The sequence below is a fragment of the Megalops cyprinoides genome, chromosome 1 (genome assembly GCF_013368585.1).
Source record: "Megalops cyprinoides isolate fMegCyp1 chromosome 1, fMegCyp1.pri, whole genome shotgun sequence".
NCBI lineage: Eukaryota > Metazoa > Chordata > Actinopteri > Elopiformes > Megalopidae > Megalops > Megalops cyprinoides.
In genome coordinates, this window is record NC_050583.1 from 33,036,066 (window position 1) to 33,052,006 (window position 15,941).

The 15,941-nt window shown below is 44.0% G+C and overlaps 1 protein-coding gene across 5 annotated transcripts in view; it reads right to left on the reverse strand.

The window, feature by feature from the left end:
- Positions 1 to 1,025: 1,025 nt before the first annotated feature.
- Positions 1,026 to 15,941, reverse strand: part of LOC118775748 (ubiquitin carboxyl-terminal hydrolase 31-like) — a 32,838-nt gene continuing 17,922 nt past the window's right edge. Inside the window, exons 6-18 of one of the 5 annotated variants that reach the window (XM_036525853.1) lie at positions 15,653 to 15,800; positions 15,160 to 15,337; positions 13,677 to 13,788; positions 13,257 to 13,351; positions 11,602 to 11,679; positions 10,738 to 10,867; positions 9,837 to 9,956; positions 9,192 to 9,417; positions 8,762 to 8,920; positions 7,067 to 7,219; positions 6,731 to 6,748; positions 5,381 to 6,640; positions 1,026 to 3,680 (exon numbers count right to left, since the gene is read on the reverse strand). In XM_036525853.1, coding sequence (XP_036381746.1) covers positions 3,667 to 3,680; positions 5,381 to 6,640; positions 6,731 to 6,748; positions 7,067 to 7,219; positions 8,762 to 8,920; positions 9,192 to 9,417; positions 9,837 to 9,956; positions 10,738 to 10,867; positions 11,602 to 11,679; positions 13,257 to 13,351; positions 13,677 to 13,788; positions 15,160 to 15,337; positions 15,653 to 15,800 — 2,691 coding nt within the window. In that variant the 3' untranslated portion in view covers positions 1,026 to 3,666. Of the gene's footprint in view, positions 3,681 to 5,129; positions 6,641 to 6,730; positions 6,749 to 7,066; positions 7,220 to 8,761; positions 8,921 to 9,191; positions 9,418 to 9,836; positions 9,957 to 10,737; positions 10,868 to 11,601; positions 11,680 to 13,256; positions 13,352 to 13,676; positions 13,789 to 15,159; positions 15,338 to 15,652; positions 15,801 to 15,941 lie in introns of those variants that run through there. The other 4 variants (XM_036525827.1, XM_036525820.1, XM_036525844.1 and 1 more) reach the window with 4 other exon arrangements.

The following is a 15,941-nucleotide window of genomic DNA, read 5'->3' on the forward strand; positions in this document are numbered from 1 at the left end:
AGTACAGTCAGTGCCCTGCTGAGGGCCAGGAACCTCAGAAATGGAGGCAGTGGCTGCTTTGCTCCCACATCTACTCACACATTTGGGGATGGGTGAAATAATGAGGGGAAGCTCTGCCCGCTCCAGCGTTCTGATGAGCTCAGACCCATGATGAATTCTGACAGTGAGTGCAACAACACTGAGAATCTGCAGCACTCGCTCCAGGTTTTGGACAGACAGTGGAACTATTTTTAATCCTGCCGTGTCCAATGTTTTGTGGACAACTTCAGAAATGACATCGCTAAAAATAAACAGTGCCAGGTCACTCTCAGCCGAACGCAGCATGCAACAACAAAGCTGAATTAAGGCCAAGCAAACTGTGGGGTAAAACAGAAATCTTCTCCTCATATTACCATATATTTGCATAATGCTAGCTTTTGTATTCCTTTTGAAAATTCGGAGTACACACCAAGGTGGAAAGTGAAAGACATCATAGGGATGGCAAACTGCTGAATATCATCCCTTTCAAATGTAGACTCAGAAATCCACTGTGTATCTACTGTCACAAGAGGAGCCGTGGCACACTGTACCTGCTAAAAGAAACAACTCCACCTAGTGGACCAATGTCCACATTACACATTCTACATGTTTACTCATAACACCACCCCTTGACCAAACACAACCAAATACAAATGTAAGAGAGGCATCAAATGAAACAAAGATTAAAAAGGAAAAAAAAAATCAACAAATAAAAATGAAAAAGATGTAAATATTGTTTTATTATATTTCACCTTTTGTTCTTGAAAACCAATGTCATGTATACAAATCATTTTCTTTCAAAGAAATTCACTCTTCAAAACATAAAAAATGATAAAAATCTGTATATTAAAAGTGCATACTCAGATATTAAAACATACAAATAAATTAACAAAAAAGGCATTGTCACAGTCTCATGCATTTGCCCCAAATAAATTACATTTACATTTTATACTTTACCATTCTCATCGTTGTTTAATGAATACTCTTCATTTAAAACAACTCTCCGGGAAGACTTGTTTTTTTAACTACTGTACAGATATAACAATAAATCAGAAACTAGAATACCTATGACAAATATGGTACACAGTTATGTAGTGCACAGTAAGCTGGCATGCTGTCTGTATTAGATGGTCAGTATTTCAGGTCCAGTGTGTTGATCAAAAAATAAGTAATAGAAAAGTGTTTTGTCTTTAAAGTTATTTAATATAGTTCCGAGTCATTATATAGTACCGAAAGACAAACCTTTCCTTCAAAAACAGCAACCATAGCTATTAGTACTTACAGGTTACCAAAGTTTCATGTGCACACAAAATAAATGCCATGATACCTTCTGCTAAAACCTAAAAAAAAACTGACATAATATTCAACACATGTTCTTAAAATGATTCGGCACCTGTGCAAAATGGCAGATGAAACAATGATGAAACCCCCAGAAGTGAAGTTTCACCCACTTTGGCCACATCACGATTGCAATGTCATTTTAAGAACATGGTGTTGAAAAGACACTCACCGTTTGAACCAGGACTTCAACTGCAAAGTTTGGAAGGTCATTACAATGTGGAATGGAGTCAAGCAAATGTCAGCAAAGTCTGACCAATGAGAGAGTACATGAGACTTTCAGGGGGAGACAGATGTTAGAACTATGCAGCATCCTTGCAGGCAGGGGATTAAGATGGAATTACTGTCTCAGCTGTGAGGGACAAGCTAATGCATTCTATACGAGGTGCCTCAATACAGTAATGGAGGAACACCCACATCATAAACTCTCCATGAAAGAATTGGAAAACAGGAGATTCCAGGCATTAGCCTACCCCTTCAAAAAAACATTATACATGAAACAAGAAACATTAAAATACAGAAAACATTATTCACCATCTCAGGGTTGTCGGGGTACTAGTTTTTTGATGAGTTCAATGAGCTCTACCTACCATTGCCACATGTCAAACTCAGAGCAGTTTAAATCCTTAAAGAAAAATGTGCAAATAAAGCAGTAAAATATGAGTATTCATGCTCTTTGCTGGCAATTGGAAAAATACAGTAAAAATATATACTGGTCTTATACATTAGCAGTCTCACTAACTCAGTGCAGCCATTAGCAACAGTCGCTTGCATAGTTAAGTGCATGCATCAGCAGTATCATGCAAAATTGCTTCCATAAATCTTCAAATGGCATTTTTTTTTTCTCTGCGTACAAATCAGTGCATCGACAAGCTGTTCACTCGGCCTGCAAGCGCAAAAGCCAAAATGGGCCACAACTGTCATAATTGTATTTTAATTCCAATAGGAAAAAAAAACTGAAGAGGGTGGACAAAGCAGTCTTTGCTAATCAAAAGCGCACCAATCAGCTGGCACTGCAGTGCTTCATATTTCACAATGGTATTTCTCTCACAGACCCATATGCAGCATGCCGATTGGCTAATTTCCTGATTACAGGTCTTGTACTGGAACTAGTGAAAACTGTCCGGTCAGGTTAATGATAAGTTTGTCACTGGCAGCATGGAGAAGGTATTTGCTTTCATGACTGTTGCTGAACCCTGATCAGTGTTGTCTCTCACAGTACTACTGTGATGTTCACCTGAAAGTTGTACGCAGGATATTATTTGTAACAGAATGGTTTTGTGCGAGATGGCAGTGGCAGGCAACATGGAGAAGTGGTTGTACTGCAGTCTGAAGGGCAACATTTCACTTATTAATCACAGATAATTAGCCACTCTTTGTTTTTGAGGAAAACTCCATTTTTATACAAATCAGGGGGGGAAAAAAGATTTGTATGGAATGATCAGGCTTTGAAAGTAATATGATATCAACCACAATGCAAACTTTTTTGCCCAATAAAGCATTCCTTTCAACTTGTCTATTGGATACATGTGGCGTGCTGGACCAACTAATTTGAAGAAATTGCTATATTCTTAATAGGCCGTATATTCCGTGCCTCCAACTCAACCCTGTAGCAGATGGATTAAGATTATGGTTTAAAATAGTCACTCTTCCAGAGAAGATGCAGAATAAGCAGAACAAACAGAAATGATCGGTGGCAGCCGAGGACTGCAGTAGATGAATCAGAGTAGACAGGAGAGGAATGCGGCTGGAACAGTGGGGTTCAAAGCACGCAAGACACCAGCTTCACAAGCTTTTTTTTCGCTTTGTTTCTAATGTTGTTATACTGGAGGCAGCTCTGTCTCTGACGGCTCTCTGTTCTCCACCTTTCCCAGCAGGCCTCTTCTTATTCTGCCATTGAGGAAGAGACACCAGCCTGCAGTGCCAGCTCCCCCCTCTTGCCTCCTTACACCGCAGCTCACCGCCAGGGACGGCGCGGCCCAAATGCTACTGACTACAGAGCCATTTATCAAAGGCCGCAGCGTCACTCGGGACCCTCTCCAGCTCCTGAGAAGTGTGTTCAAACACGTCAGCCAAAGCACCAGAGGGGTCACTCTGGGAGCCAGGGAGCACACTGGCTGGTACAAAGTGGACCCTCCCCACCTGGCCCTCTTTGGCAGTTGGTTGTGTGGACAGATGAGACGGCTTGCTCTGAATAATATGACATTCCCTGCTGAGCCGTTACCTTTATGACACATCGGCAGCAAGCGTCACATGCACTGGATAAACATATGCATCTACAGATACATGAAGAGGAGAGGAAAGGAAAGCTTACCCACCTGATTCTGAGAGAATTACAGGAGGTGGGATCATTGCAAAACAAAATTGGAGGATAGAAGAACATTAGTATGTGACGGCTATCAGAGGAACAAATTAAATATACAAAAATATATAAAGGTCAACATAACTATACACATACAAAGAGGTTCAAGACTCTATGTGTCTTAAATCAACTGTATCACAATTATCTTACAATCAGTTTTGCCATGCTATACATGTGAAGTAAAGCAAGACCAAAACCCACTGAATAGATGGCAATTTATGTTTTCCAATTTACAGTTTTTTCTCAAATACACAAGCTGGCCTTTATGGTGGCATGCACATTTTTTGTTGCCATTTAAAGTTTAGCTTAATTTAACAATATTATGTTACCTACTTAAAAATGTATTTGAATAAAGGTGAACCTTCCTGTACAAGGCATTTAAAAGATCTGACCTACACAGGTACTGGGCAGATGCCACAGAAAGAGCACAGCACCCTCTTGCAACACAGGCAATAATGCTAATATCCAATAATTCTCAGTGTTTTCTTAAAAAAAAAAAAAAAAAAAAAGGCTCGATGGCAACTAAAGGTCACAGGGTTGATATCACTTACAATCATTTTCCTAATGGAGTTGAACTTAGGAGCCAGCTATGTCACAAAACTATTCTTTCAGACTAAAAAGGGAAAGAACATAGCCATCAGATCCTTTATTTCCCACCCAGAGGATCGCTACTAGCCTGAGAGCTGCTTCCTTTGAGGGTATTTACTAGCTTCCCTCAGATAAGACTATTGGTGGCATTATCTGGGGTTACGATTGTACTCATTTTGTCCTCAACTTACTGGCATTCTGAGGAGCGTGACGACAAACTAGCCCCACAGAATAACACTGACTGTGAAATATTGCCCTTCATGCAGCACTAGTTAGTAAGGTAATCAACCGCTCTGTTTCATAACTTCTTAAAATTAGTCTCAGGATGGTGACACACCATCATAAAAGTCCCTTGTCTACTAATTCAATTTTTAGAAATCTTCCCAAAAACTTGACTCTTCAAAGCATGCTACAGTAAGAGGAAGTTAAAATAACCTTAAATCAAATATGTAGTCCATTAGGTTATAACGTGTTTATATTCTTCAGCAAAAAAAGAATAAACTCAATATATACAAAGTGCTGTGAACCTGCAACACATTCCTAGATATTCAGTTTTGTGTACAGTAGTAGACTTTTGTACCAGATCTTGCCAATGGCAATTATTTGGTTCAATGGCAGGATACAAAGGCGCTTTGATCATATTTTCTTTAAGAAAAGAAAAATATATATTAAATATATATATATATATATATATATATATATATATATATACATACACATACATACATACATATATATATATATATATAATATATATATATATACATATATACTAGGCACATCAAAAAAGCTGCATTACAGAAAAAAATGAGCCACTATTCAGATATTACTGAGGCTTGTGTGTTGGTCGTGCAGACGATTGCATGCTGGAAGAAAGCTTTCTGGATGAAGCGGTCTTGCTGAGTGGCTTTTTCCCATTTGCAGGAGACTGAGTGCCTGTCTCAGCTGTGGAAGACTTGGGCTTGCTGGGAGACAAAAGCGAGCGTCTGACAGGGGTTGAGGTCTTAGAAGACTCCTCTTTAACGGCAGCCTTTCCCGCCTGGGGGTCAGGGGACACCTGCCGAGACGTCTTACCTGACCCCTCTCCTGCCCCTGATGCGCCGTTTTTAGTCTCCGCGCCCGACCGAGCCGCTCCGTCCGGCGTCTTCTTGGACAGGATGGTGGTCTTGCCGAAGTCCGCTGACCTGCGAGTCTCTTTCTGCCGGAGCGCAGACTTGAAGAAGGACAGGCCCTTTTCTTCTGACTTGCTGCTCCGGCGGACGTCCCGGGAGGAGACGCTGGGGGAGCGCAGGCTGGTGACGGAGGAGCTGCTGCTGGAGCTCCTGACCGTCCTGCTTTCAGGCCGGGGCAGGGAGGAGCGAGAGGCGGCCCCGGTCCTGGAGGCGCTGGCAGAGCTGGGCTTGTCGGCGAGGGGGCTGGCCCGCGGCGAGTCCCGGCTGCCGCTCCTTTCCGACAGCCTGCTCCTCCCGGACGCCGAGCTCTTCTCCGCCCCTGACGAGGTTTTCCGCCGAGTGGGTGAGGGCGAGGCGGTGGACTGTGTCGCCGAGGAGATGCGCTGTTTCTGCAGGGCCGCCCCCGAGAGCACGCCGTCCTGGCCCTGGGTGGGCTCCTTCTTGGTGGGCGTCCCAGAAGACGACGCCTTGCTGGCTTTTGTGGAGTCGTTCTTGTCCTTGGAGCTGGACACCTTGGTGGAGCTCTTGGCCTGAGGGCTGGACGACGCCTGGGAGGCGGGAGAGCTGTGAGTTGAGGAGGTGGTCTGCCGCTTCTTGGAGCTCTTCTCCAACTCCAGAACAGCTTTGGTGGAGGTCCTCTTGGCCCCCGTGCTTTCCGCCTTTTGCACTGCCCCCGCTGTGCTACTGCGCTGTTTGGGCTCCTTGGATGAGGCCCCGTGTCCCAAACTGCCTTTCTCTGCCGGCGCAGCTTGATTGTTGTTGTCAGCCGGCTCGGCCTTGGAGCTCCTCTTGGCTGCCTGCGACGGGGCCTTGCAGTATGGCTCATCAAGGGATCTCCTGCTGCTCCCATCGTCACTGGTGACGGCCTCCATCGCGGCCAGGGGCGCCTTGCCGCCGGACTGGCGCTCGTGCTTGCTGTAGCTGCCGAAGCAGGACGTGGACACCTTGTCATCGGCGGCCTCTCCTATCCTCTCCAGGGTAGGGGAGGAGTGGGAGTCCAGGGAGAAGCGCGAGGGGGAGTTAGACCTCATCTGCAGCTTCGCAGAGAGGGACCAGGAGGGTTTGGTCCCGTTCTCGCTCACCAGAGGGCTCGTAATGGACGATCTGGAAGATGAACTCTGCCGCTGAACGCTCCGGACAAAGGGCCGTGTTGAGAATCCTCCTTAACAGAAAGGACAGAGAGGTTTAAACTAATGCACTGACACCAGGCTGAATGGATTTGAGAAATAACAGGCATGCTTGTTGTCTTAACTCAGCATGGCAGCAGGTCCTTTGTTAGTCAGCAATAAAAAGGTTAGAAAGAACACAGAACAGAGATAAACACACAAAGAAGGCAGAGAAGTCAGAAAACACATCACAGCTTTAGAACAATTAGTTTACAACATGTACCAGCAATTACATTGTACTCTTAAAAGTAGCTTTAGTACTGTCAATCTTTAAACCTTTATCACTTCAAGGAAAGACGATAAATTACAAACTTAATGTTTCATACAAATACCATGAACATACGGTAGATCCTAGTAGCTTACAGCAGCAGAAACAGTTTGTGGATACATCGGAGATCTTAGTCTGAATGTGTGCCTCTCACCATCATCCTCACTGCGTTCCCCGGTGAACTCCACCGACTCCGACAGGGAGGCCAGGGAGGTGCGGCGGGACGAGGCAGCGGAGGCCACGCTGGGCTGCTTGCTGCCCGGGAGCCTGTTGACCCAGTGCTCACACAGGGAGGAACTGGTGGAACCTGGAACCAGCAGGGAGACAGAGAGGAGTCAGATGGAGAGATTCTGAGACAGACAGAAACACAGTAAGACACTTGAGGAAGTCAGAATCGGAGAGGTTCAGAGAGAGATGTAATGATACCATAATGGTATTAAAGTGGCAGCCCCAATTCAGTTTTCCTGTGAATTCCCAGGATTTTTTTTCTTTTTCTGAATGCAGGTTTTCAGTTGGGTGGTTGTGCAAAATCTTGCTTGATCTTGCACAGATTCATATATTTTTAGCGGAATTTTGATTTGGATTTCAGTCATTTTTGCCATTATGGTATAAAAGGTTCTGCATGCTTTCTCTTTCAGTTCATTCACTACAAGAACAGAATTTCTCCCAGAACACACTTTCAGACCTAAATAATTAGTTTTATATTAGTTTTATTTTTAATGTGTAATTGTATCCATTTCCTAGTGATCTGGATCTTTTTGGGAAAATTATTTTCTTTCTCATTTGCATGTCTAATGCTTGGGCCAAGGTCTGGAAGTCTTGCTGCCAGGATCTGCTGTAAACCCAAACCCAGACACCAGAGACTGGAAATTGTTCCTACGCTGTAACCAGTTTATCAATGCAGATTTTGAACAGTGCTGAATTCAGGCTTCAGCCCTATCTCACTCCATACCCGTGAGTGAAAAAACACAGGTGTAGACACTTGCAAAGGCAGATGCATAAACAGTGGCATGGACACACACACATGGGTGGAGGCATAGACAATGGTATGGACACATGCATAGGTAGAGACATAGACAAAGGTGTGGACACATGCATAGGTAGAGACATAGACAAAGGTGTGGACACATGCATAGATACAGAGAAGAGCACATACAGTAATACATCTCTAGAGACTGAGACAATCAGAGACAGAGGCATCAGCACACGCAGACACACCACACAAGAACAGAGGAAGAGGCTGTACAAAATAGTATCAGCCTTGAAATACTACTGAAAATTTCTAATTTATGACATTACAGGGACCCAACTAGACCTATAAGCACAATGACCCAGTGAATTAGGTTTCAAAAACAAAATTGAATTAAAACATCCTGTTTTTATATTGGTTCTGAACAGCTGGCTTTGCTTGCCCTGTTGATCAAATAAGTAAGAATGTTTTAGTACTCTCGGTACCTGCCCAGAGAAATTAATCAACTTAGTGCCTGCTGTCATACAAACCCACCAGCAGACCTGCAGATAACAGCCATGGATTGCTCTGACTGTACAATGTCATTTCAAGACAAACACTGGACAGACTCCTAGCACAACCACAACAGTCAAATTTACACATAACATTTTCTTTTGTGCATCATATTACTGGATATACCACATTTCTATTTGACCAGTAACTGCAGGGAGACCAGAAATTAAGACACTGAGCACCAATATGACTTGACAGATTAATGACACAGAGAACACAGGAGGCAAGTTTTTGCTGTCCCTGACATAATAGTTCACAAGCTTCAGCTGAAGAAAAGCAATTTTCCAACAAATTCAGGTCTGAACATAACTAATGGATGAGGCTCACCTGCAACAGAACTGTTAGCTGACCATGCGGGAATGGTGGCTCTCCTTTGGTAAAACAGGATGTAGGCAGTCTGCTTGCAAACCTCATCCTCAGATATGGGCTGAACATCACTGTCATCAAAGCAGTACCACTGTCCATCAATGGAGTTCTTACAGTAGGCTGCAAGAAATGAGAATCCAAGAGGTTATGCAAAAATGTAAAAATAGTCTATGCTTTCTTACCAGCCGTATCCAAGGCAATATGCAGTGTTCATATTCGAACATTTTTATTTTTGAATTACCCCTTTTCTAAATTTTACTTAAGTCATAGTTGATATTTTCAAGACAAGAGAAATAGTCCATCTGGGACCTGAAACCCTGAAGCCCCCTTCCACCTCCCTTACCACACACAAACAGACACACAGACACACACCTCCACTCTCTGCTCCTACCTGTGTAGTGCCCGCCGTGCATGGTGCCATGGTGGTTACACACAGCATACAGATCGTACAGGTAGTCCTCTGGGTCACGGCCCATGCCATAAGGTCGTCGCCATGGCGACCAGTGTGAGGGCAGGCTCCAGCTGCTCTGACTCCTCTTCACCATGTGGGGAGCCATGTCCATCCCCACCAGAGGAAACTTCACCATGTTCTGCATCTTCATTCTCCTGTCCCCTTCCTACAGAGACAGGACATGGCTCAGTGGCACTTCTGCCTCAAGACAATTACACTAACTACACCTGAGAAGAGGCTTGTTGGAATTCCCTTTCAGCCAACAGCTCGTTTCGGGTATGAACACAGGGTGAGCTTAGACCCTCTTAAATAAAAGGTAAGTAAATCAGAGAGCTTTGTTGCCCTCCAGGACTACACGTGCCCTCCTCTGACCCAAATATCTTTGTGTCTCTCTCAGAAAGAGGGAAACTTTGAGCCATGGGACAACACTATCACACACAAGGTGGATTTCTGATGAAAGAAAACTGAAGGACCTTTTCAAAAAAGAACTCGAATGAATTTCAATTTCTAGGAAAGTGCCTTATGTTAAATGACGACAGGTTTAATTATTTTGGGGAACTGTGTTTGGCAGCCAGTGCTCAGTACCTGTCTGAACCTCTTGAGGTGAAGTATCAGGATATCAGGCAGGGTCCAGAGGCTGAGCTTGATGCTGCCCTGCTGCAGCTGCTTGCAGTGGGGACAGCGCCAGGCATCATCTGGGGCAAGCTGGAACACACACAGCACAGCCTCTCTCACTTGAGGACAAACCATGTGACACACACAGCAGATCCTTTTAATCGAGCACGCAGAACAGAATCTCAAGCTCCATCTCAGGACACAGGAGCCGAGAGTCACCTTTCAGTCATTTTCCTGTGCGCGTACACGTCAGGTATGTGCGGTGCACTTTCACAATAATTGCTTGTGACAAGACCATCTGCACACATTCTGATAATTACAATCATGGAACGATTAGGGGTCATTTGAGGCCCTGGCCGCTCTGAAAATTAGGGGAAAAGAGTTTTGGGAAAAGGGTTTATGTGATGTGCTTTGTTTCTGTTTAATCTGGAGTGGTTCCATTTCCTTTGAACATACTTAAGCCTCAAAATGCTTCTGAAATAAAAAGTAATGAAGGGAAAGAGGATCACAAACCTCAGTGATCACTGACTGTGCAGGATAATTCTCAGAGTAAAGATGACTAGATCATGCAAAAACACACATTCAAAAATCCTTCGCTTCTCAAAAACCGACAAGCAGAAATATATATGAAGCTTTATTAGTAAGTCCATCAGTGTGCTCATTTAAGCATGTTTGTGTGTAGCGGTATTTATATATACATAACATTAGTATTTATTTGCTAGACACACTAATTCAGAGTGACTTCCAAGGTATAAGAATGCATCAGTTTGTGTGCTTGTGTGTGTTTGCGTGCCTAAATGTAGAGTGCTAATGTATTATGAGTCTGTTTGAGTGTGAGAGTATCTACGTATGAGCGTGCATCTGGTGGTACCTGCTCCTCTTTGGTGTAGAGCTGCAGGCACTGCGCGAGGCTGCAGGTCTGCGGCTGGTGGTGCAGCTCTCTCTGCAGGCGCACGCTCTCAGCATCGGGGATGTACTCGTCCTCGGTGTGTCCGAACAGACTGCAGGAGGAGGGAGGGGCAGACACAGCGGTGACACATTCAGCCAGCTACGCAGCCACATGTGGGGGGGGGGGGGGGGGGGGGGCGCGGTGTGATTTACGCACTACTCTCCTTGTACTTATGCATTCCATAAAAATGTCTTTCCAAACCAGTTCACCATTTTATTTTTCTGCTACTTAGTTATCTGTTCTTTCTGCGCTACTCCAAATCTAATTCCTGGCTTAGGAGATTTGGGTACTCAGCAGTGGCATTCCTAAAGAGATTAAAGCAAAGGGAAATCAAAAGGCTTTGCCTCCATATTATTTTTCTTCCTCTATTTATTTTAAAGTAACAGTTTTCTTTCAAAGAAATATGTTGGACACTTGTAGATACAGGGACCCTCACCATTTGTTGAGGATATTGGAAAAAGCAGGCAATACTGTACTGTCCTGATAAGAGAGATTTATGCTCAATGGGGGATTTGTCCCACATTCGAAAATGGAAAAACAATTTAATAAAGTAACACATGATAAACATACACACTTAATTAAGAATAAAACAAACAAGGGATTAATCTGTATAATTATGTTATAATGGCCGGGGAATAAAGATCAGAGTGAAAGGGTCTCTTGTATGAAGGTACATAAACATACACACACACACATGCACAAAGACACACTCACACAAAGTTCACCATAAATCAAGAACATGCAACGCATTACGAGACTTCTCACTTCAGAGGCAGTGTCACTTACTAATCCTTGGTCTCTTTATCCCACTCCACGACTATCTTGACATGCGGAGGCCCCCCTGGCCCACAGGACTTGTACGCTCTGTGAAGGGAAGATAAGGTTAAATAGTGAAAAGCAAGCAATTTCCAATCCCGCCTGAGGACTCCATACCAACCAGCATTACTTAGTGCTGACTCTCCACAGCAACTATTAAAGCAAAAACACTGCAAGCAACGAAGTCTGATCAGAAAAAAATGGGTACACTGCTTGGATAGAGGGAGGTGCGCCAGGACAGGCGGGGGCAGGGTTTCTGGTACTGGATTTCAACCACTGTATGAAACAGCTTTTTAATCCAAACCCAGACTGCAGTCTGCTCTCATCAACTAAGGGGCTCATAGCAAGGCTCCCCCTTCCCCCCAGTAAACACAGAGAGGGCCATAAACTCCACTGTGGGCGGGGCAGGCCTGGGCAAGGGCTGGACTGGTGTCCAGGGCCGCGATGACACGTCACGTGTCACGTCCCTCTGAGAGATTTACATGGATCTTCACAGTGCCCAGCATTAGCCATCCAACTTCCCAGCACAATCAATCCACATCAGTGTCATAAAACACATTAACTGCCTTTCTGGCATCCAGCAAAGACAATTTAAACCCTCTAAGACCTTAATTAGAGGAGGTTTCTCAAAAGAGAGCCTTGAGCCAGTATTTAAAGCAGCAGTTCATTAGCTCCTTCAAAGAGAGCTGTGGGCTGTCAGATCATGCCACAATTAGGCCTGTTCCAATATTCTCAGGTTTACGTTAATGAGTTATTCCCTGGCCTTTAGATAAGAAACCCTCGCGTCTATATTACGCAGAGAGGTAAGCACAGAGGAAGTACTGAAATTACTCATGCAACCACCATCTTTCTTTTCCTTTTGTGTTGTACTCAATGTTTCACTAAGTACATATATGTGGGTGAGTGTTTAGATGTGTGTGTGCGTGTGTGTGTGCGTGTGTGTGTGCGTGCGTGTGTGTGTGTGTGTGTGTGTGCGTGTGTGCGTGTGTGCGTGTGTGCGTGTGTGCGTGTGTGCGTGTGTGCGTGTGTGTGTGTGTGTGTAGGAAATAAATCATCCTCATGATCCAATATACTAATATATGTTTGATTATGACTGAGCATATAGGTACAATTTCATGTTGCAATTTTTACACTTTTCAAGCACATAAAATGTTTAGATGCAGATAACCACCTCTCCTTGTCTCCTTCCTGATCTGGTGAGACAGGTGATAACAATAATGAGCTCTCCTGAGCTACACACTAATGACCCAGTCTTCCCCTAGGTGAGGCGTTTCTCATGCAATGTGACACCACACACCTCCACATTGGCAAAAACAAGGCCTAATTTCCACCCCATTATGACTGTGCCTGTATTCTTAGGTACCAGCAGCTGCCACAGAGATGATAATAATCATGACTGGGCACAGATACAGCAGATGACGACTGCTTGCTACACTTCCATTCCGAAGATGTCCATCCATTTCCGTCCCACCAGCATTACTATCCAGGTCTATTCGGTCACAATGAGAGGATAAAACCCATGTCGCAGCTGGAAGGCAGATGTTTCCACCCCCCTCCCCTGAAGGTGCCGGGAGAGTCAGGACAGGAAATCTGACAGCTAGCCAGCACAGACATGGAGACCTCACCTTTCCACAGAGGGGTGACACAGCGGCTGCTCTTCCTGAGGTAAGAGGTATGTGATTCCAACCACTCCCACCACACGCAGGCTGAAGGGCCCCACCTACAGAGGAACAAAGACCTCAGTTACTCCCCAGCCCATCTGCCCACATGACATGTTACCTGAGCCCAGATCCTGAGAACAGGCTGCGATGGCGCCTTGGCACAGAAATCAGAACCAAGTTCAGAAAAGCACGCTCACTTTGGTTGTTGAGGAAGGATAATGTTAGGAAAAATAATGTAATGCAAAGACAAAAGAATGATGTAAAGGCGAAATGTATTCCTGAGCAGACATAAAGCTGATGCTGCAGACAAGTCAAAAAGTTGTAATTTTGTCCACCACTCTGAGGACACAAGCACTCTGTGCTCTGTTCTTCACTTCCACCAACCTGGATGTAGACCCCAGGCCTCAGCAGGTGTCTCATTTTCTCCAGGATCTCTTTCTGGAGAACGTCCCAGGTCACAGTGCGCTCCAGGTACAATACAAACGGGTGACCAAACCTGGAACAATAAATTTCACCATTTAACTTCAGAGGAAGTGACCAGGTGATCCGCCACAGTTGTGCCCTGTTACTGATGGCCCCTTCATCTCCTTGTACTCGCTCCAGTTACTGAAGCACAGCGGCACTTTTGCGGTAAACTCCAGTTAGCATTCAGCCGTGTGTTCTCCCTGACCTGGCACCATCACAGCCCATTAACGCTCATTCTCCGCATTCCTGCCCTCCCTGGAGCACTGCCCACACTGACCTGCACTCACACACTGGCCAGGTCAAGCACCAGGGGCCAGGCAGAGTGACAAGATGTCCACTGCATCTCACAACACACAACTTGCATGCGAATTAAACTGATTTCCTAGGGGGCTATGTGTACGCTATTATTCCCACGCTTTTATCGCGCCAATTAAACAGTCAATTCTACCACTGCACTTCCAAAAATACACTGCAGCAAATTATTTTACAAGAACCTTCACCAATGATTTTGTTATACCCAGATAAAACTGCCAAATGAAGTGCGTGACCAGACAAATTAAGTAATTAGGAGTAGAGCATTACTACTCAAGAACAAAAAGTAGCCTTCCAGAGTTTGACCTACTGGCTCCAGACTCACTCTTAAGAAGGAAACACTGTCCTCAAGTGCATTTCATTACAGCAACATTATTTCTGGCTGGGGCAATATATTTATAACTTCTAAAATACTGCCCCTTACAATTCTGTGAGGTTTTGCCTTTGTCTGGAAATAAACAAATATAAATGGAGACAACAGACTGAAAAAAGAGTTGATTTAAACTATGCTGGAATATGCTACCATGCTGCCAAATAAGACAGCATCCAACAAACAGCAAGAAGCAGCCTGAGACATACAGATCCTCATATGGGTTTCATTAAAATCAGAGGGCTGTGATTCGCCGTAATCAGCACTGTATAATTACAGCTCTCCAAATTCTATCTGTCACCATTTAACTTGCTCCTGAGTCTTTACATATGTCTTCAATGTAACTTGAGCAGGCTTTTAAACATGCGCTCACCACCACTTTCTTAAAGATGCCAAAAGGCATTAAAAACACTGAACATAAACATATCATGAAATCCCAAGCTCAACCTCAGGAAAAGCCAGAAATTCCTGAGAATGTCTAACCAACACGGAATGTTAATGTCTTCTTCTGCAAAAGGGATACTTCTGTTTGGTCTGTCTCTTCAGCTCGATCAAGTGACCCATTTTAAACAATCTTCTGTGCAGTGTGGAAATCCTACTTATACTTGTTTTTAGAAAATATATCAATACACTGCATTTGTACAATGTTAAATTGAATATAACTGAAGCACAGAACATAGTACTCAGTTTGCAGTGCATTTCCCAAGTATGCTTTGGTACCTCTTTCCCTGGTGTCCAGAGCAAGCTCTGTTGCAGACAAGCAGGATGATCTTGTCTGCACCTGCGTTCTTATTGGTGGTCAGCACCGGCTTCACGGCTCCTTGCAGGTAGGAAGGCGTCCTGTTGTGCTCCGTCCCATATTTCAAGTTGTTCTGGTTTAAATTTGCATGCAGGCTTCCTAAAATAAAAACTGACATCAGGTCATGGATAGCCAATACAAAGCCAGTTCAATGAGGCAGGGACAGCTGATACAGGAAAGTGAAGGAGGACAACATGAAATTACATCAAAGTTCCAAGAAGTCTGGATGCCAGAAACTAAACTTCAGGAGAGTAAAAGACCTTACCACAAATTGACTGCCACAAATATGAAGAGAAGTTACAGTCTATCTTGTATTACTAGTATCATAGTTTGCCTATGAAAAAACATCATTTGTTTAGTACCTCAGACATTTTGTAACCAATCACACCACATAATTAAGACAAATAAAGGTACCTCTTTGAGAACGAATGTTTTCTGGTCTGAATATCTCTGGAGTTTCAAAAGCGAAGATTGAGTCGCTTTCTTGAATAATCTCCAGATCATCTTCATCATCACAGAACGAGCGATGAAATCCATCGTAATACATTTCAGTTAGAACAATCTGCAAAGAAATAAACGGCCAATTGCAGGTCAGTTTTAATGCACATACACAACTGAATCTAAGATAAAACAAATGGGGGCACACTTGTATTTTTTTTTTGGCAGACATGGACAGACATGCTTAAAAATATTCAGTCATGCA